Source organism: Electrona antarctica (genome assembly GCF_951216825.1).
Source record: "Electrona antarctica genome assembly, chromosome: 10".
Taxonomy (NCBI): Eukaryota; Metazoa; Chordata; class Actinopteri; order Myctophiformes; family Myctophidae; genus Electrona; species Electrona antarctica.
The window spans coordinates 23,485,877-23,508,646 of record NC_136791.1 but is presented as its reverse complement, the minus strand read 5'-3'; the positions used below and the strand labels follow the sequence as shown (position 1 = coordinate 23,508,646).

General features: G+C 44.2%; 1 protein-coding gene across 1 annotated transcript in view; it reads right to left on the bottom strand.

The window, feature by feature from the left end:
* zcchc24 (zinc finger, CCHC domain containing 24) overlaps positions 1-22,239 on the bottom strand; it is a 97,248-nt gene extending 75,009 nt beyond the window's left edge. Inside the window, exons 1-2 of the mRNA XM_079513023.1 lie at positions 21,696-22,239; positions 13,664-13,864 (exon numbers count right to left, since the gene is read on the bottom strand). Of these exons, the coding sequence (XP_079369149.1) occupies positions 13,664-13,864; positions 21,696-21,959 (465 nt within the window). The 5' untranslated portion in view covers positions 21,960-22,239. The remainder of the gene's footprint in view (positions 1-13,663; positions 13,865-21,695) is intronic.
* Positions 22,240-22,770: the final 531 nt, after the last annotated feature.

The window sequence follows — 22,770 nt, the reverse complement described above, 5'->3', positions numbered from 1 at the left end:
CCTGACAGGGGGGAGTTTCCCTGGTTGGACTCCTTCAAAACCGCTCTCAAAGGGCACCTACGGATGGCTGCAATTCGAAACTGGCCCCTGTAAAATCGGAATCCCTCAAACACGGACGCAAGGACAACACAAGAGACGGTCGCGGCCACACAGCCAACTCAAGGTATGGCCACTGAGCCGACTTGGGGACCCAACGCAAGGACAACACAAGAGACGGTCACGGCCACACAGCCAACTCAAGGTACGGCCACGGAGCCGACTTGGGGACCCAACGCAAGGACAACACAAGAGACGGTCACGGCCACACAGCCAACTCAAGGTACGGCCACGGAGCCGACTTGGGGACCCAACGCAGCTCCTCCAAGGAAAACAAACAAATGAACGGAGCTGAACGTGAATCCCCCCCACCGCCCACCCCTTTTTTTCCCCTCACTGTATATGTTTCTTTTCCCTTTTTACCTCCATTATGATGAATTCCTGTTCTGTTCTTTGTCTATATAGAAGTGTCTATTTGTACGTCTCTAAATGTTTTTGATGAATTGAACATGGTGTACCCTATTGGAAACAAGTGTAATGCTTAATTGGGTCGTCCACTCACAGTTAATTAACAGCCTTTGTATTGAGTTTGTGCTTGAAATGTACTGTAATTCTGCAAACTGTTAATAAATATTTCAATCAATCAATCAAAAAGACGTAGTGCGTGATAGGAACACGTTATTCCAACCAGTTCCTTTCTCCTCCATCAGGCACCCCGGCTGATGGAGGAGAAAGGAACTGGTTGGAATAACGTGTTCCTATCACTTTCCCCTCCATCAGCCGGGGTGCCTGATGGAGGAGAAAGGAACAGGTTGGAATAACGTGTTCCGCACGCGCTACGTCCAACAGGGAAACTCCCCCTGTCAGGCTTGGTCAGGGGGAGGCAGTTTAGAGACCAGGGTTACTGCATGTTTTTTGTGAGGGTACCTACTAGAGATGTCCCGATACTGTATCGGTATCGGCCCTTATTTGTCATATCGGTTCATATCGGTATCGGTGAATGCATATTCACCGATACCGATCTGTCTGACCACCGATTCGACACATGGGTAAGGGGTTGACACTAAGGCAGGTAAATAATATGTTGGGGCATGTGGAGTTTGCTTTGGAGTTGCCCAAACTGCAAGTGCACATAAGTGAGGAGTCTGCTATAAACACAACACGAGATATATAGCTAGATAGCTATAAACACAACACGAGATCACAACACTGGTATCGGTATTCGGTATCGGCTAACAGAGAAATTGTGGTATCGGGATCGGATCGGGAACGAAAAAAGTCGGGACATCCCGATTCCCTAGTAGCTACCCTAGGGGACACGGAGAACATGCAAACTCCACACAGAAAGGCCCTTTTGCCTCCACCACTTCTTTGCACCAGTGGTGGGGAAAAAGTACTCAAAAGTTTTTACTTAAGTAAAAGTATCAATACTGCAATATAGAAACAAGGAAAAGTCCGGAATTCATCATTTACTTTGGCTTCATTTACTTTAAAATTGGCTTCAAAATACTTAAAGTACCAAAAGTAAAAGTACTAATTGTGCAGAATGTCCCATTTAAAGTTTTCAAATGTATAAATAATCTTTCAAAAATAGAAGATCTACAAGCTCACAATGCGTCGCATCACAATGCATTGTGAGCTTGTAGATCGGCTATTTTCAAATGGCCAAAATGTATATGGCTGAAGTGGTTAATGTATGTTTTGTAATAATTGATAAAAATCTACAAAGTAACTAGTAACTAAAGTTTTCAAATCATTGTAATGGAGTAAAAGTACAATATTTGAGATGTAGTGGAGTAGAAGTAAAAGCACTGGAAATTGGAAATACTCAAGTAAAGTAAAAAATACCTAGTCAAAACTGTACTTAAGTACAGTACTTAAGTAAATGTACTTGGTTACTTTCCACCACTGCTTACTGCATCATCATGTTTCATCATCAACCTCCACAGAGGGTGAAGGGCTGCGGTCGCTCCGTACGGATTTGTACACCAACGTTGAGGGTGTGATCGGAATCGAATGGCACAATCCAAAAAGTGGGGTGGAAATCTAAATCAAATATACAGTACAGTTCACCCAGATATGTATTTATAGCGACACATGCTTTATGCACCCGCCGGGTGTATGGTAGGAACTTATACAGATATTTACAGTACACCCTGCATGCTGTGCAATGCTGTAGCAATGTGTAGCCTAAGCCATTTAACCCCGACTAACCTCAATGTAACCCAGGGCTCTGCAGTGTTTCTTTCAGACCCCAGGGCCCTTATAGCTGAGAGTGAGATGAAGCATGAAGCATAACTCTGAGGGTCCCGCGGACCCCCTGTTGAAGACCCTTGCATTAACCTATAGCCCACAGCGATGTGTGGAGCCAATGATGCAATGCACCAACCTGCTCTACGGGAGCAGTTGAAGGCCTGCCTAGTCATCACCTTAAACTGGAGTATATGAATAGACCTTAACACTAACCTTAACCGACCTAACCACTACCTCACCCAACAATTTATACATTGACCACAATATCAATAAAGTTATATGAAGCATATCGCTCACTGGATTGGACCCTAGATGTCATGCTCCGCCTTCTTTTTTGCGGTTCAGACATTGTTGGGATCAACAGAGAAGATGTATTTTAACGATTGCTCCTTTAAAAATGTCAAATTTCTGTGATGCAAATGTTGCTCGTGGAAATAGAACTGAGGCTGAAGGACTGACTGAGAGTTGCTGCCAAGTTGTGGTTCACTTCTTCCTGTGGTGACAAGTTTAGAGAATGTAATGTAACCACCAACGGGTCAGGGTGAGAGTGTAGCTTACACACATGCACGCACGCGCGCAGTCACGCATGCACGCACGCGGCACGCACACACATAGGATATCCCTAAATCAGTGGTTCTCATATACATTTGCATGTCAAGAACCCCCAAATTCATCATGTATTTAACCATATAGACCCTTGTCTGAAGAACATGTTGTGCCCACCAACCCGAAGATTAGTGTTGAAAAGTCTCAAGATTTTTCAAAAAGTGTTCTAAAATAGAGCTTGTGGATCTGCTATTTAAAGTCAAGTCGAAGCCAAAGTACAAAATAGGCTTCAAGTGGATACCATGACCCCTCGGACCACTGCCCTAAATCACCACAGACCTGCATTCGGGATTCTGCATATAATATAGCAAGGACATGTCAATCAATGCATGTCAATCAGTGCATGACTTTGATTAGTGAATATCTCAGCGGCAGAGCAGGCTGTTGATGACAGATGGATCAAAGCAGGGACAGCGGGAGGTTTAGCGGTCGCTTGGGATCAGGTTCGATCCCCAGGCTCCCCCTGGGTTAGTGTCAAAGTGTCCTCGAGCAAGACTACTGAACCCCTAACTGCTCCTGATGATGAGCAGGTCGCTGCCAGGCATTGTTTCCTCTGCTGTGAATTGGTGAATGCAATGCATGCATGCGGCAAAGTGCTATAGGAGAAAGGCGCTATATAAATGCATTGCACCGATTGCCATACATTTTTGTACCAGTCCGGAACCAACTCGTGATGGCAAGTGGAAGACATCTTGGCAGGGGGCCAAAGAGTGGCAGCGCGTGGGGGTATAACTGGTGGAGCGACCTCATTGTCCGAATAAAAGGCGGTTTACATAACACCTTCTGTCTCCCTCCGACACTGAGATTTGGGCAGCTGCTACTGCTGGGCCTGTGTGGCCTTCACATACTGTATCGTCTCTGTCTGGGCCTGTGTAGCCTTCACATACTGTATCTACTGCTGGGCCTGTGTGGCCTTCACATACTGTATCGTCTCTGTCGGGGCCTGTGTAGCCTTCACATACTGTATCTACTGCTGGGCCTGTGTGGCCTTCACATACTGTATCGTCTCTGTCGGGGCCTGTGTGGCCTTCACATACTGTATCGTCTCTGTCGGGGCCTGTGTGGCCTTCACATACTGTATCTAATGCTGGGCCTGTGTGGCCTTCACATACTGTATCTAATGCTGGGCCTGTGTGGCCTTCACATACTGTATCTAATGCTGGGCCTGTGTGGCCTTCACATACTGTATCTAATGCTGGGCCTGTGTGGCCTTCACATACTGTATCTAATGCTGGGCCTGTGTGGCCTTCACATACTGTATCTAATGCTGGGCCTGTGTGGCCTTCACATACTGTATCTAATGCTGGGCCTGTGTGGCCTTCACATACTGTATCGTCTCTGTCGGGGCTTGTGTAGCCTTCACATACTGTATCTAATGCTGGGCCTGTGTGGCCTTCACATACTGTATCTACTGCTGGGCCTGTGTGGCCTTCACATACTGTATCTACTGTCTGGGCCTGTGTGGCCTTCACATACTGTATCTACTGCTGGGCCTGTGTGGCCTTCACATACTGTATCTACTGCTGGGCCTGTGTAGCCTTCACATACTGTATCTACTGTCTGGGCCTGTGTGGCCTTCACATACTGTATCTACTGTCTGGGCCTGTGTGGCCTTCACATACTGTATCTACTGCTGGGCCTGTGTGGCCTTCACATACTGTATCTACTGCTGGGCCTGTGTGGCCTTCACATACTGTATCTACTGCTGGGCCTGTGTGGCCTTCACATACTGTATCTACTGCTGGGCCTGTGTGGCCTTCACATACTGTATCGTCGCTGTCGGGGCCTGTGTGGCCTTCACATACTGTATCGTCTCTGTCGGGGCCTGTGTGGCCTTCACATACTGTATCTACTGCTGGGCCTGTGTAGCCTTCACATACTGTATCTACTGCTGGGCCTGTGTGGCCTTCACATACTGTATCTACTGCTGGGCCTGTGTGGCCTTCACATACTCTATCTACTGTTGGGCCTGTGTGGCCTTCACATACTGTATCGTCGCTGTCGGGGCCTGTGTGGCCTTCACATACTGTATCGTCTCTGTCGGGGCCTGTGTGGCCTTCACATACTGTATCTACTGCTGGGCCTGTGTGGCCTTCACATACTGTATCTACTGCTGGGCCTGTGTGGCCTTCACATACTGTATCTACTGCTGGGCCTGTGTGGCCTTCACATACTGTATCGTCGCTGTCGGGGCCTGTGTGGCCTTCACATACTGTATCGTCGCTGTCTGGGCCTGTGTGGCCTTCACATACTGTATCTACTGCTGGGCCTGTGTGGCCTTCACATACTGTATCGTCGCTGTCGGGGCCTGTGTGGCCTTCACATACTGTATCGTCTCTGTCGGGGCCTGTGTGGCCTTCACATACTGTATCTACTGCTGGGCCTGTGTGGCCTTCACATACTGTATCTACTGCTGGGCCTGTGTAGCCTTCACATACTGTATCTACTGCTGGGCCTGTGTGGCCTTCACATACTGTATCTACTGCTGGGCCTGTGTGGCCTTCACATACTGTATCTACTGTTGGGCCTGTGTGGCCTTCACATACTGTATCGTCTCTGTCTGGGCCTGTGTGGCCTTCACATACTGTATCTACTGCTGGGCCTGTGTGGCCTTCACATACTGTATCGTCGCTGTCTGGGCCTGTGTGGCCTTCACATACTGTATCTACTGCTGGGCCTGTGTGGCCTTCACATACTGTATCGTCTCTGTCGGGGCCTGTGTGGCCTTCACATACTGTATCGTCGCTGTCGGGGCCATAAACCTTGTATCTCCATATTTCATGCATTTTGTTTACACGTGTATTCATGCACCGTTTCATACTTAGTTGTATGTTGTGTAAAACGACTGCAAGTATAGCAGAACTAGGAGTTTGCCCAACGTGTCGCCTTGTGGCGCGTTGCAAACTTGTAGATCGGCTGTTTTAGCTATTCTTGAACCACGTTGAACTATACTACTGAAAAATAGTACAGGTTGCCAGGTTAAAAGTGGTTACGTCGGTCTGTGGACTTTATACATATTTATGCAATGAAAAGCGCTGACAAGAGCGGTGTGACTAAATCATAATTTCATTGGATTCCTGGAAAGTTACACATGTCCTGGAAAGTTACAGATGTCCTGGAAAGTTACACATGTCCTGGAAAGGTACCCGGTTTTCTGGACATATGAGCTTTCCGCCACGACCACCAACGACGACAAGACTAACGACAAAAAGAGAGAGATCCCTCCGAGGAATTCACTTCTCCAACGTCGCCAGGCAGCGACCGACCAACCAACCTCTCATCTTGTGTCTCACATCAGGGATGGAGGGTGGGGGGTGCGGGGGGCACTTTTCCATGGGTGCTTCCAAAAGAACCCATTTAGACCTGAGACGATTCTACAAATGTCTTCTGAAAAGTTTTCTGAAAAACCCTATGTTTCTATGTCAGTCGTTCTCAATCATTTTCATGTCAAGGACCCCCAAGATTATATGTTTGCGCTACATTTTCACAATTTTTCAAAAATAGCAGACCTACAAGCTTCGAGCTTGTCGATCTGCTATTTTTCAATAGCTAAAGTATAACATAATGCTTAGAACACCAAAAGGGGTTCCCGCCGAAAATGGGATAAAAGACAGGCGAGGAAAAGTCCTCACGAAGCCAAATCTAATAAATGTACAAACACTGAGATCAGCGCAACAGTGTAATTGTCATTAACTCGCCAAAAGAAAGAGAAAACAAAGCAATTACCATCGAGAGAATACAGACACCGCTCTGAAATGTTCCCTTCCAGCCACTTCACCTTCAAAGCAGAATGTGTGACAGTGGCGGAAAGTAAAAACATTTACTACACAAATACGGCACAAGTCTGGGATTCTTTTACTTCAACTTTCCTCTGCATCTGCGGAAAATATTGTACACTTTATACTGCTACAATTATGTGAAACCCTTATAGTTGCTTTGTAGATATTTATTATCATTAAAAACTTCAGTCACATTTTATTATAGTTTGGCTATTCACAAATAGCCGATCTACCAAGCTGATATGAGGCTGAGCTTGTATTTTTAAGACTTTAGACTTAAACACATTTTGAGAACTTCTGAAAAAACTTTTCTGCATAAAGAGGTCTTTTACCTTAGGTTGATATGTATTGTGTACTGCCTGTACTGTACATGGACAACTTATAACATAACAGGTACTTTAAGCACTAAAAGCACATATTGAAGCCGATACCTTTGTACTTAAACTTGCAAATGTACATTTTTTAATACAGGCCTTTCACTTATATAAGTGAAGTAAGTAAAACAAATACTAATTCCACCTACGATTTATGATAAACTCAGAGAAGAACGAAGCCAACGCGTTTTTTTTTTCCTTTTTGTTTTCAAATGAAGCGAGGTGAGAGAGCATGAATATTGTAAATGTCATGCCAATGTGACACTCCGTGCTGGACTGGGATCACAAAAATCCACAGCTCTGTGTGTAGTCAGAGAGTGCTCTGGTGTTTTCATTGGCAGCGTTCGCCCGCCCAGACCTCCTGACGGGACAGACCCGCATAGCGGGAACCAGCTTATCCCCAAATGTATTTCCTTTCCAGGGACTGCAGAAAGCCGAGACTCCCCATGGCATGTAAATGGATTCCTCCCTGTTATGGATTAGCGTGTCTCCCAATGATAATGTTTTGGGAAACATCACTCAGGAGAGAGAGAGAGTGACACGCTCTCTCACACATACAATGGAGACGACTCTGTTAAAAAGAATCAATCTTTTTTTATTGATTACAAAAGCAACACGTTGGGTTCATTTGGACCTTGAAAGGGTCAGTATACAGTATGTCTACATATAGGCTTGCTTAGGAATTATGGTCGACCGACTGGGGACAATAGTGTATGTCACTGACTCCTGGGACCCCCAGGGGTCCTTGAAGGGTGTTCCACGGGGTCCCCAGCAAAATTAGTCTATCAAAAATCAGCTGTAACCACTTTGGGGGAAATAACCTTTCTACAAGTTCACAATGCATCGTATTCGTGACATGTTGTGAGCTTGTAGATCTGCTATTTCTGAATTTGTTTAGAAAAATCATGAAAGTCAAGATTTGGTGAAGATTTTGAATAATTCTGACACATTTTAAAATGTCCAAGGGCTGCTCCTTGACTCTAAACGGTTTGACACCGCGTTGGAACTGTGTAGGCGCAGGAGGAGGAGGCGGTTTTGAGGAGCGCTGCTCTTTGCGTTGTTTCCGCTTGGCACTTTTAACGAACAGCTGAAATATAAACCAGGAGAGAGGCCTGAGTGAGTGTGATTTGAGTTACGCCCCTGCATGCTCGCACAGCTCTGCTGCAGGGAGATTGATTTCATGGCTCACATTGTCCAGTGGGGGTTTCGTCTTAATAAAAACAAAAAAAGGCTCGCAGTTGCACCCACTCTGCCGTAAAATGTCGCCCCCCGAAGATGATGGCGAGTTCAGAAGTTCAAGAACACGACCGATAACTAAACGGGACGCAGTGGGTGTAGAACTCAAAGATAAACATTTACAAACATGTTTGTTGCTGGAATAAAGTGGTTAAATTGAACATATTATTAAAGCAAGGTTAAGTCAAAATCCACAAACACTTAAGATGTATATAAAAACACACAAGAGTTACATGTCACACATAATATGACCACCCCAAAAACTCCCCTTTGAGTTATCAAATAGTAAATAGATGATCTAATTCCCACACGTTGAGCTTTGGGAGCACAGGGAGGAGATATTTCATCAGTGGACCGGCCTTTTTTAGAGACCTCCCGAGACCAGGCATCATCTGTCATAAAGAAGGGAGGCAAAGCATTTTAATCTCACATCTGCTCCTCGTTACCATTCCATGCAATAGAGTGAGAGGAGAGGAGAGGACAAAAGGAGGAGAGGAGAGGGAGAGCGGAGGGAGAGCATATCCATTAGGGGCCAGCTAGCATAAACAAAAACAACTCGCTGCTAGAATCCAAGAATTGAAGTGACACACTGTGTTCCTCTTGTGAAATCAGATAATTATCAAGACCTCCGTCCTGACCAAGATGTCCGCCTTCACCAGTATGCATTAAAACGACGTCTTGCACATCGTCAATCACGGAGTGAGAGAGCCACTGCAGTCGTTTTGTGGTGCTGCTCCCTCCTCAAACATCTCCCGCACACCAAACCTAAATGTTATTTCGCTCCTGCTGCCTCCATTACTACAAACATTAACACAGTGTTCATGTCATTATCTCATGGCACACACCTTTACAGAAATGTTTGTGGCTGTTTTATAACTACATCCAGACTCGGAATTGTATTATTAGAGAGGAATTTGCACAACTTTTAGTTGAGTCAACTAACTCGTGGTTGGAATATTATTTACATACTTTCTTCAAGTGTGCACACTATTCTTATCGTGCGGCGAAAGATTGTGACAACGCTCACAACGCGCCACGAAAGATGCGCCGCGTGGCTAGCTTGTATATACACTATTCATGCTATTTGTTTTACAACTCTCCCTTTGATCTTTGGTGACATCGAAGGCCTGGGACCTGAGCCACTACTTTTGTGCGACACTCTTAGATGATGAAGTAGGACATTCATTTACGAAACAAACAAAAAAAAAAAAAACATTTGAAACATGAAGATACAAGGTGGATACGAGATACAATGGTGGAAAGTACACATATTGTCATTTGGGGCGGCAGTGGCTCAGGGGTAGAGCTAGTGGCTCAGGGGTAGAGCTAGTGGCTCAGGGGTAGAGCTAGTGGCCCGGTAGAACAGCCGCGAGGTTCCCAGGCCTCCGCCAGTGTTAGTGTCCTTGAGCAAGACTCTGTCTGAACCCCACATTTCTCCCGATGTGCAGGTTGGTGCCTTGCATGGTTTTCTCCGCCATCGGTGTGTGAATGTGTGTGTGAATGGGCGAATGTATTGCACAATCTATGCACCATTTACCATTTGGATCCAAGCACGACCACTGTCTACCAACCTGGACCTAGATCCTCTAAGCATGCAGTTAGATCACGTCTGTGAAGATTCGATACACCACCAATATACCCATGTACCTGTCTAAATACTTCACTAAGATACCCATGTACCTGTCTAAATACTTCACTAAGATACCCATGTACCTGTCTAAATACTTCACTAAGATACCCATGTACCTGTCTAAATACTTCACTAAGATACCCATGTACCTGTCTAAATACTTCACCAAGATACCCATGTACCTGTCTAAATACTTCACTAAGATACCCATGTACCTGTCTAAATACTTCACTAAGATACCCATGTACCTGTCTAAATACTTCACTAAGATACCCATGTACCTGTCTAAATACTTCACTAAGATACCCATGTACCTGTCTAAATACTTCATTAAGATACCCATGTACCTGTCTAAATACTTCATTAAGATACCCATGTACCTGTCTAAATACTTCCTTAATGTACATGTACCTGTCTAAATACTTCATTAAGATACCCATGTACCTGTCTAAATACTTCATTAAGATACCCATGTACCTGTCTAAATACTTCATTAAGATACCCATGTACCTGTCTAAATACTTAATTAAGATAGCCATGTACCTGTCTAAATACTTCCTTAATGTACATGTACCTGTCTAAATACTTCACTAAGATACCCATGTACCTGTCTAAATACTTCATTAAGATACCCATGTACCTGTCTAAATACTTCCTTAATGTACATGTACCTGTCTAAATACTTCATTAAGATACCCATGTACCTGTCTAAATACTTCATTAAGATACCCATGTACCTGTCTAAATACTTCATTAAGATACCCATGTACCTGTCTAAATACTTAATTAAGATAGCCATGTACCTGTCTAAATACTTCCTTAATGTACATGTACCTGTCTAAATACTTCACTAAGATACCCATGTACCTGTCTAAATACTTCATTAAGATACCCATGTACCTGTCTAAATACTAACTTAATATACATGTACCTGTCTAAATACTTCACTAAGATACCCATGTACCTGTCTAAATACTTCACTAAGATACCCATGTACCTGTCTAAATACTTCATTAAGATACCCATGTACCTGTCTAAATACTTCCTTAATGTTAACGAAGTCCACACCCACAACACCAGAGGGAGTGCAACAAACCATGTGCAACCCAGATTCGGCACAAACAAGGGACTAAATTATTTTCGCTCCTATGCCACCAAAATGTGGAACACCCTACCAACAGTCATTAAGACATGCGAATCCCTTGACTCCTTCAAAACCGCTCTCAAAGGGCACCTACGGACGGCTGCAATTCGAAACTGGCCCCCCGTAATTCGAAACTGCCCCCCCTCCCCACCACCCACCCCTTTTTCCCCTCACTATATATGTTTCTTTTCCCTTTTTACCTCCTTTATGATGAATTCCTGTTCTCTTCACACATAGCTCCCTTACGGAGCTATGTGTGTGGGTGGGTGGGTGGCCATTGATTGATTGATTGAATATTTCAATCAATCAATCAATGTTCCCAATGTACTGTAGAGAGCAGACCGCTGGTACATGACTTGTACACATTCCTTGATTTGACAACAACTTTGGACCATCAGTCCTTCATCATCGGGGACGCACGTGATCCACAGCTGGAGCTTGCAGCTGGAGCGCCGCGGTAAGCGCGGTTAAAAGAGCACTTAGGTCATTTTCAACCTTATCTTCATCTGATGTTGGTCGTCACTAATGCTCATCATAAGATGGCATCACTTACATTTGCATTTGCATTTACACACCGTGTCTCATTGGTGAGCTATCAACATCATCGATGGGAGATTCCAAGCTAACTATCCAAGCTGTACTGTACTGTACTGTACTGTACTGTACTGTACTGTACTGTACTGTACTGTACTGTACTGTACTGTACTGTACTGTACTGTACTGTACTGCCTTTCTCTTTCTGGACAGTCAGTTAGTTTTTGTTTTTTTCATCTTGTTTGAAATGACCAAACCTGCCTACCGATGATGATGTCACTGGTAGGCAGGTTCCTGAACGGTCCAACGGCCTCCTCTGAGACACAGACGCCCCTTTTCCGCCAAAAGAACTTTCGTTCTAGAACTGGTTCCGCTCTTTATTTTTTATGATGGTTTTCATATCACATCTGTATCTTCCAACCTGAATTGTGACACGTTCACTTTGATTCCCTCTTCAGGGCAAGAAGAAGTCCCTTTTTGGTTCCAGCTCCGTACCAACTGTTAGAGATCTGAACCAATTAATGTGGTTCAAAATTAGACGGTTCAACCCCAGTGGAAAAGAGACTGAATTGACCGAGAACGAAGTGGCATTCCGACGAACCGCCACTCCGACTGTGGCTTCCGAGTACGGTTTGGGTCAGGGACAGGGTTAGTATTCGGAATATCTGTGTGTAACCAATTAACAGAAATGGTGACATCTTTATAATGAGCATTACTGAGGAGCAATGTTATGAAGATAACTGTTGAAAAGTGGTGACAGACAGTTAAAGAAATCTCATCTCTTACTCTTGAAGTCAATGAAATTAGAGTACGTACAGCTACAACAGGTACAACATTCTCCAATGTAATGCAATATTTAAGTGAACATCCAGGATGCAGGAGCCTAATTAATACACACACACACACACACACACACACACACACACACACTGTACGTACAGTATACTGTACATGAACATATGTATCCTTGTATACACATTACGCACGCACGTGCACGCACGCACGCACGCACGCGCACACACACACACACACTGCACGACTACAGAAGACAGAGGCCTGCCTGTTTAACAAGTAGGTCAGACCAGAGAGAGAGAGAGAGAGAGAGGGAATGAGTAGCCAGCATCATAGTCTCTTGTATGACACAAAGCAGATATGATGACACTGAATAATTATGTAATTTCCATTCCATGGTACTAATAACACCACTGGTTATGTGACTGTACACACAGGAAGTGTTCATTTGACTCTGAGAGCGTACAGTAAGTACTCTCAACTCAATGCTTAAATTAACACCCAGCATTTGTTCTATAAGTACACACAGACTAAATAGTATATCATGTCAGTGGTTCTCCAGGTCTCAAAGACCCACAAGGGTTCTTGAGGGGGTTCCAGGGGGTCCCCAGCATCTTTTTCAGTTGGGGGTCCATGGCCAAATCAATATTAATTTGGAATTGGGGGTCCTTTTGACCACCCGCTTCGAATGTTTTCAAATGATAATCACCAGTATGTTCTTATCAAGAGCATGCAATGGAGCCAGTATATGGACATTTCCTACATATAGCCTACTGCCTACCGCGAGTATAGGAGACTAGGAAACGCGGAAGTGAAATTACTGACGCCGATGCGACACTACAGTGTGAAACTGCGCTATACAACAACTTTGCTTTATGTTTACTTACGGGGGCGGTTAAGGCTGTTAGGGTTAGGATTAGTCTTTCTGTGTGGAGTTTGCATGTTCTCCTCGTGTCCCCTAGGGTAGGTACCCTCACAAAAAACATGCAGTAAGTAATCCTGGTCTCTAAACTACCTCCCCCTGGCCAGCCGGGGCGCCTGATGGAGGAGAACTGGTCGGAATAATGTGTTCCTTCCATGCGCCGGGGAAACTCTCCCCTGTCAGGTGAAAAGAAGCAGCTTGGACTCCTCATGCATAGAAGGGAGCATGAGGTCAGTCCGCTGCACATACAGATAATCGGCTGATAACATTCGAAGCGGCTATTTTGACATGGAAAATGCTTGAGAAACCACTGCATTATAATATGATGACTTAATTGGGGACGGTGGTCTCACTCACCTGGGGGCAGTCTTTGATGTAGTGGCCCTTGTTGAAGCACAGGTGGCACAGGTAGTTGGGCGGGGGTCTCTTGCTGGGCTTCCGCGGCTCCGAGGAGAGGGAGAGGTCCGAGAAGTGGTCCGTCAGGGAGTTGAGGCCGTCCACGATGTTGTTGAGCGAGCCATACGGCGACACATTCTTGTACACGTTGTTGTTTAACGCCTGCATGGGAAGACACGACAAAAATCCATTTAAAATCGTCGGCAACCGTGGGTTTTGTATACTAGCCTACTGCGGTGGTTCCCAAAGTGGGGTCCCTGAGGGAGTTCCAGGGGGTCCCCAGCTAAATGATAGTTTGGAACCAAATAATAATAATAATAATAATAAAACATTATTTGTATAGCACCTTTCATGACATGAAATGCAGCTCAAAGTGCTTTACAGAACAATGGAGAAAGAAAGAAAAGAAAAGCAAGGCATAAAACATTAAAATAATAGCAGTAATGCAATACAGTGAGGACATGAATAACAACAAAATGTAAAAGATCAATTAAAAGCAAGAGTGTAGAAGTGGGTCTTTTGAGCTGTGCTTTAAAAATGTCTTGGACACTTATGGACACTTATGGGTCTGTAACTCTGAGAGTGTACAAACGTTTGTACACTCTCAGAGTTAAATTAACATTGATTTTACAATATAAATTGGGGGTCTCAGAGATAGAAATGCCATTAAATGGGGTTCCATAGGCTAGTGCATGTCAAACTGGGGGTCCTTTAAACGGGTTGAGAGTCATTGCTAGAGACATCTTCTCTCATGGGGGTCCCTGGCATATCTTTTCAAATGGGGGTCCGCGGGCTAATTAGTGTCAATTTGGGGGTCCTTGACATGAAAAAGTTTGGGAACCCCTGGCCTACTGGACATGGAAAAAAGAACCACGTTGCAATGGATCCAATATAGTTCTTATTTAGTCTCAGGCTCGTTAATACTTTTCATTGGTTCAGTCAGTGTTTATACAACTCGCAGACACACTTAACCCGTTAAAAGAAAGCCAGGAAAGCATCTGTGACGTTTTTAGATTTTTAGCGTTGGCTGTTCAAAGATAGCAGACACAGCAGCTCGCAGCGTGTCAAACCGTGCCGTGCTGCGAAGTTGTAGTACCTCTGCTATTTTTTAACAAAAAATAGAAAATAAATCTTGAAAGTGTGAGAACTAAGCATTTGTAGAATCGGCCTCAGGTCTTAATGTATTGTAATGTATGTTAATATAATGTCTTTTGTATGACACTGACTCTTGAACAACAAAGTCCTTTACGCGAAGAAGAAGAAGAAGAAGAAGAAGAAAAAAAGAAAGGTTGATATATTATGGAGATGCAATGTTTCTGTCTGTTCAGTAGATTTGAGGGGCCTTATACAAACAGCACACTGGCAACTATCACTCTGAGCTTAATTCAGGATGAAAAATGTATCCATCATCCAATCGCAATTATATTTGCATAATCGTCATAACCGTGTCCACATTGAATCTACAAGCCGATCTACAAGCTCAAAATGTTTTTTGAGCTTGTAGATTGGCTGTTTGTTTCCACCATTCATATCATAAAGTATAAAGTTATGTGTCATATCTGCCCTGTTGTGCCTTTTGTTTATGGAGCCTAAAAGCCAAACGGAATGGAATTAATTGTCATTCATTCACATGTTCCCATGTTCAACGCCAAAAACACAATTAAATTGCAGTTATTTGCAATTAATTAAGTAAAATGTGCAATGGTGACAGCCCTATAGTTGACAGCCCCACCGAGCTTCACGATAACGTCACGCCCGGTTACACAACATCATCGTTGTATTTCTGGTCCAGTGTTTGAGACATCATTGGGTATAGTTTAAAAACCACCCTTTTCGCCGTGTGTGCTCTCTGTCCTATTTTCTCTCTCGTAGAAAGAGAAGAAAGAAACAGAAACAAAAAAAAGAAGATCATTCCTCTCATTAAATGCAGAACATCTGGCGCAAGGCCCAGATGTGCTTATGAGCTGGAAAAGTACTGAGCATGTCCACAGAGAGACACAGGACTTTACAGAAGGATGAGTCACCACTCACACACACACACGCATGCACGCACGCACGCACGCACGCACGCACGCACGCACGCACGCACGCACGCACGCACGCACGCACGCACGCACGCAAGAAGAGAGGCATGGCTTCTTCTTCACCAGCCTGTTGAGTATCAGCACTCCCCCACCACCACCACCACACAGGAGGTCCTGCTATAGCCACGGGTGTTTGTACACTATATTCCACTGGTTTACCAAACACTGAGTCGGGACCCATTTGTGGGACGCAGACACATTTTTGTGGGTGCCTTTATTTATTTTTGTTTCCCACATTTTGTGTTTAATTATTACTATTTCAAAACCTAAACCTAAAACTATTTTTCATGAATTCAAAACAAATTAAATAATTTTTTTCTCCAGTAATTTCATGAAGAAAAAATAAAATAAAAATCTAAGAAATTCCATGAATATGCGTGAAGCGACGCGTTGTGAGCTTGTAGATCTGCTATTTTCACTAGTTTGGGTCCCGGGGCAAACGTCTAATTTTTCTTTTGGGTCTTGAGCTGAAAAGTTTGGGAACCAGTGATATTGTCCCTTGTTTTAATTTCAAGGAATCACTCAAAGTGAGGTCAGGGCACCCCCAGGGGCCCTTGATGGGGATTCAGGCGGTCCCCAGCTAAATGTATTAATACAATCAGTTCAACCTCTTTAAAGGAGCATTCAGTGATTTGGGTGATTTGGAAAAGACCCCAGTCCTCCCGGTAACAAGATATGCACATGCACACGATCTACAGTGGGGGAAGTACAACAGACCAACAGCACGTGCACCAAGGCCTGCCCCACTCGATCATGATTGGAGGAAGGCCCCTCTCATCCTGATTGGATGAAGGCTTTGCCACCCAAAGCCCAAATCGAAACTAGGGTTTTTTGACCCCAGGGGCTCACTGGGGACAGGGAGGAACTCCTTATATGGTCAGCACACTTTATAGTAGGGACGATTATCCAAAAAATAAGAAAAAATAAGTGATATTTGAATTAAGTGAAATCACTGAATATCCCTTTAACCCTATTTCATATGTCAGCTGTTCAAAATTTATGTTTTTGAAAAATGTGGAGTAATCTCAACAATTTTGGAATAATCTTGAAAAGGTCAGCAACACATACGGCGGTCCCTGTCTGGCACAAAATCATTTCAAATGGGTGTCCGCAGCCAAATACATGATCAAGTTAGGGTGTCCTTGGCATGAAAATGTTTGAAGGCCTCTTCAATAGGCCACGGTCCATTGGTCCATTTGGTTTCCGAACATCCGAACTATAACTATTTAGTGCCGGACCCCCTGGAATCCCCACAAAGGACCCTCGGGGGGGCCCCCGGACGGACCACACTTTGAGAACCACTGCTGTGTAGTCTGCCCTGAGTTGCACTAAAGCAGTGTTGCGTGCCATCGGCCCAAACGGATTCATACAAGATGCCCTCAGAAGGGATATGAAAAACAGAATGGCATGAATGTGGCTTCTTTTTTGCCTCGTCATTCATATTCATATAAACATACTGTATAAAGGACTTGAGTGACTAATGTGACACGTAAATTAATCTATAAATCTTTACACGACCCACTACTTAATTAAACATGTTATGGATGGTGGAATATACTTTAGAAAACTGAACAATATAGCCATCACACACACCACATTCAATCTTTGCCAGTAGTGTCCAATAAACAATGTTGTCAAATAAAAATGCTGTTAAATAAAAATGTACGTCGCTAAAGAAAAGACACCATTTACAGCTGATGTCTGTCTATGGGTGACAGTAACGGCTCTCCCTAGGTGATAGTCATGATTCGGGAAGCAATGTTATTGCTGTTGCATAGCACAGAAAGTTTACTCTTTGGCAACCTGGCCGCACACTGAAGTCCAAGCCTTTATCTAACCAGGCTGCGAGGTTTCTTTTCCTAACGAGTTCCAGCTCCAAGACTCATGTTCATTTATTGGATCTGCCTAGGCTAAATCAAATATTACTGCTCTTTTGTTTGTGATGTTTTCCATATGCCATTAATTCCACGTCTTGGCTTGTGCAGTGATATTGTGCTATGCTTTGCCACTCCTCTGTGGAGATGTGTTTAGTGGAGTGTTGTTTTTTCTTCTTCTCTAAAATACGCATACAAATCTGAAGAAGAAATTAAACATTGTTCATTTATAAGCCTTGTTATGTCATTATGTACATTGTGAGACCGAGACCACCTATAGCGTCCACCCAAAGGAAACAGATTTCACATGTACACACATCTGCAAATAGTATGTGAGCATGTTTATTTATTTTGTGTGTGTGTGTGTGTGTGTGTGTGTGTGTGTGTGTGTGTGTGTGTGTGTGTGTGTGTGTGTGTGTGTGTGTGTGTGTGTGTGTGTGTGTGTGTGTGTGTGTGTGTGTGTGTGTGTGTGTGTGTGTGTGTGTGTTACTATACTTGTTGGGTGTCCCTGTATATGCAAGAAAACCGTTTGATTTATGGTTAAAACAAATATTTTTAGAGATATGTTTACAATTACAAATATTTTAGAGGTTGGGTTTAGGGTTGGAATTATGCCTATACTTAGTTGTGCGCCATGTCGTGCACCGGAAAATAGCCGATCTACAAGCTGATTGACAGCCTGTTGATCTGCAAAAAATCTACAAGTAAAAATGGCATTCATAAAATCGCCGCCCTAATATGTTGACGTCCTCACAAATGCGCGCGTGCGTGCGTGCGTGCGTGCGTGCGTGCGTGCATGCGTGCGTGCGCGTGTGCGTGCGTGCGCGTGTGCGTGCGTGCGTGCTGACAAACTGAGAACCAAACTGGTCCAGAGTAGACCTCATATAGCTGTAGCCACATCTACCAGAGAGCCGCGGACGTTTTCTGCTGTCTCCCAGCTCTTTTCCGGGTTTTTAAGACAGCTGGTGGATGGAAATTAAGCTCCACCTCTGCGGCTGACTGCCGCGGAGGAGAGCGTTCCCGGGAATCAGGCCGTCGCTGCAACCTGCCGCATGGGTGGAGCTTCTTTTCCATCCACCAGCTTTCTAAAAAAACGGAAAAGAAGCTGGACGACAGAGAAAACGTCCACGGCTGTCGGCTCAGGTGTGGAAACCCTGTATCCAGGCCATCTCATGATGAGAGAGTGCGACACATACCTCTCATCTCTGGAGCTCAGAGAGATGAGATTCTCATCTGTCTGAGTTCCAGAGATGAGAGGTGTCGCACCCCAGGGGGTAAACACACTCGTTGTTGTCTTTAAATGATGGGTGCATGTCACCTTGAAGGTGTCACTGCTTGGCTGTTCAGAGCATTGGCTCGCAAACATTTTCATGTCAATTTGTCATCCCAAATTTATATCTATTCGGGCCGCGGACCCCCATCAGAAAAGATTTTGTTCCAGGGCCCGGATTGGTGTTCATTTATTCCCCACACAATTTTACCAAATGTTTCGAGAAATACATACAAGCTCACAACACGTTCGATTTGATATTTTTAATTATATAAATTACGTTTAAACTAGGGTTCAAGTGGTTAAATTGATTTTGATGCTATATCTACTCATTTTGCTGAGGCCCCCCTGGCTGGAACCCCCTCAAAGACCCCTGGGGGTCCCTGGGCCCCATGTTGAGAACCACTAAAGTATATAAAAAATATACAGTATAATACTGTAAATTGTGAAACACATTGCCTCATCACACAAACTACTAACCGCGATTATTCTTTGAAAATCTGTGAAGCACAACCACACACACTTGTAGTGAAAGCATTGTTCTGGGACAGAGTGAAGAAAGAGTTAAATCATAAAAGGCAAACTGCTGGCGCTGGTGGTGGTGAATTCCATCTTTTTGCAATTCTGTCTAAATAATGGAAATGCATAACGTTTGAGGGAACTGTACAAATCATATTCTTGACTCGTCTTCTCGGAGAGGTTCACATGAAACACTTTCATTCATATATTCTTTTTTCTTTGAACAGATTTGCTGCATGATCTTCAATAGCAAGTACAACAGCACATTACTCATCTCCCATGATCAAATCACCACAAGTGGTTTATTTTACTTGCCCTTGATCTTAGGTTGCAGAAGAGAAAGAAAGAAAAGAAAAAAAGAATCCCCAACTGTTTCCAGAATGTTGAACGTGTGTTCTTTTGGTTTGAATCACTTTAGACTGCAGAGGATCGTATGGCATTACACACAATGACCCTTAATGTACGTATAACCAACTTCTAACACGAGACTCTTTCATGTTAGAAAACACTTTGAAAGGCCTCTATAATTACCTTGCGTAATGAAAGTACACTAGACAGAAATGTTGAATAATGTCGCTTCTCCTAAACCACTGGTTGTCAACGCCGGGTCCGCGGACCACCAAATGGGTCCTCTTTTACGGTTCTGTAACTTGAGTGTATGTATGGGTCCATTATTTGGCTCCATCTGTACACTCTCAGAGTTAAATGAACACTGAGGATTTTACAGTTTAGGTTGGGATTTAAAAACAGTTGTCAAAATAATGCATTTCCAAAGCAGGGGGTCCATGATATTGAAAGGGCTGAGAATCACTGTCTTAAACAATAGCTAACAGTTTAAACACAGGCACACATAAAATCACACTATATTTCTCTGATTCCCTTGCATGCTGTGGAGGATAACCATGTGTGCACACTGCACACACAGTGTATAGAGACCTGGTCCTGTGAGTGTCAGGTTTGTTCCCCTACTTCCCTCGCATACATTATTGGCATATTTGTCTCTAAAATTAAACGTAGCAAATGAAAATAGAACGTATGTAAACAAGCGCTGGTTGTGTTTGCTCAAGTGAAGCTCTATTTGAAGAATCTATGAAAGTGTATATGTCAGCAACACTGTTTCATATACTGGAATATATTGGAATATACAGCCAAACTCACTGTCTGTCTGTCTGTCTGTCTGTCTGTCTGTCTGTCTGTCTGTCTGTCTGTCTGTCTGTCTGTCTGTCTGTCTGTCTGTCTGTCTGTCTGTCTGTCTGTCTGTCTGTCTGTCTGTCTGTCTGTCTGTCTGTCTGTCTGTCTGTCTGTCTGTCTCAGTGTCTCTCTCTCATTATACAAAGCCTATTGCATATTTCAGACAGACAGACAGATAGACAGACAGACAGACAGACAGGCAGGCAGGCAGGCAGGCAGGCAGGCAGGCAGGCAGACAGGCAGACAGGCAGACAGGCAGACAGGCAGACGCACGCGTCACGCTCCTACAGAACGTGTGGCACGCTCAAGTCTGGACCCAGAGATTACTGTCTATGCAGTAAGTAACAGTTTGTCATCAGTTTATAACCACAAAGCCTGGCCTGGGCCGGCTTAGCGCTCCAGGCACCTTGGCTGATAGTCCAGCTGCATGACAGTGTGTCGCGGGTTCGAGTCTCGATCCTGACAAACTTATAGCTGCGTGTCTTCCCCCCATATCTCTCCCCACTTCCTGTCTACCTACTGTACATAAAGGCAAAAGGCCTCCAAAAAAAACACCAAGCCAAGTACAGTAACAGAATGGAAACAGCTCTATCAAAACAGAGACATGTATTACAAACTGTCTTTATGAGGCTGTTTAAAAATAAATGAATTATGGAAATTAGCCTTTAATGTATGATAGGCTATAATGTTTGAGAATGAGAACTGTCCAAATACAAAATGTTCTAAACTATAATCTCCAGCCAGAATTAATACTTATTGCAGATGGACCAGTAGGTATAGGCTTATATGCATTGGCTACATTCTGGACATGATGGATACCTTTTCCACATAAATATCATGGCGGTTATGTGTAGCTTTACCTGAATAGCCTATGTTGTTGTAGTACACAGCTAGTGTAAAACATCTCTCTCAGAACAAGCACTCGATTCGACACACGGTGCACATCATGCAACTGTAGGCTACAAGTTGCATGTAGCCCATAAACTAACTACTATAGGCAGCCATGCACTATAGCTGTCTGACTCTGCAAGACTGCTTTTCACACTATACTTCACCTCGTTCCGCTGAAGCTGGAAGAAGTTGTTGAGATAGTTTGAGTTCAGAGAGGAGCTCAGGTCCGCTGCGGGAGTCTTGCTGAAGTTGAGCTCCGGGTGCTGCTGCTGCTGCTGCTGGGTCTGGGAAGAGTTGGGCTCGGGTCTGAAGGCGTCAAACGCGCTCGTCTGGTGGGTGTCTTGCAGGGACAGATAGACCCAGTTGAGGAGCTGATGTGCGGGCTGGTACACCGAGGCACTCGTGTCTATGGCAGACAACAAGCTCATCTTTCCAGCGGGCTAAGAGAAGTGGCCTGATCCGCCACAGATTCCTGGAAGTCCGCCGATTTTGTGCCGTTCTTTTCCCCCCCTCTTCCCGTTGGTTTACCCCCCGGCCGTTGGAAATCACTGCTTTTGTGTTCCCGTAAAGACCCTATCCTTCCTCGGAGAGCTGGGAACCTAGTAGTCCCCAGTTAAAATACCGTTACGCAAAAGTCATTGCTCTAACATGTCAGTATATACAGTATATAAAAAAACGTTTCACCCTCACCCATGGTCCGTTATCTGCCTTTATTGCAGCGGAGCGGCGAGAGACTCACTCATTGCATATGCAATTGGGACGGTGGCGTGCGTCACGGGGGGACGCACGCGAATGAGCGCTGGCTTTCAAAGTTTTAGCCTATGACTGGTCCAAAACGACTGGCCTCTCTGGCTCCTCTCATAATCTTATTTAGTAGCCTCTACATTTAGTTTCCTCGACGTCCTGGGTAATCCATATACAAGCAAGCAACACAATAAAGTTATGAATTTCAATGTACCGGTAGCCTACATCCTACACTGTCTGTATTCAACTTTACGCCTATATCCACATATCCCCATGTGTGGGATGGGTGTGCGTCTGTGCGCGTATGAAGGGAGGGGTCAGGGTGGATAGGGAGGGGAGGGGGTTTGTTTATTTAGGCACAGTAGAGGTGATTTATATAATCAGTATATTAACATCATAGGCTACTTATTCATTTGAGTTTTCATAGCCATAGGCTATTTACTTGTATAAGAACAAAGGTTGTTCTGATTGACCAAATCACTTAATTTTCATAGT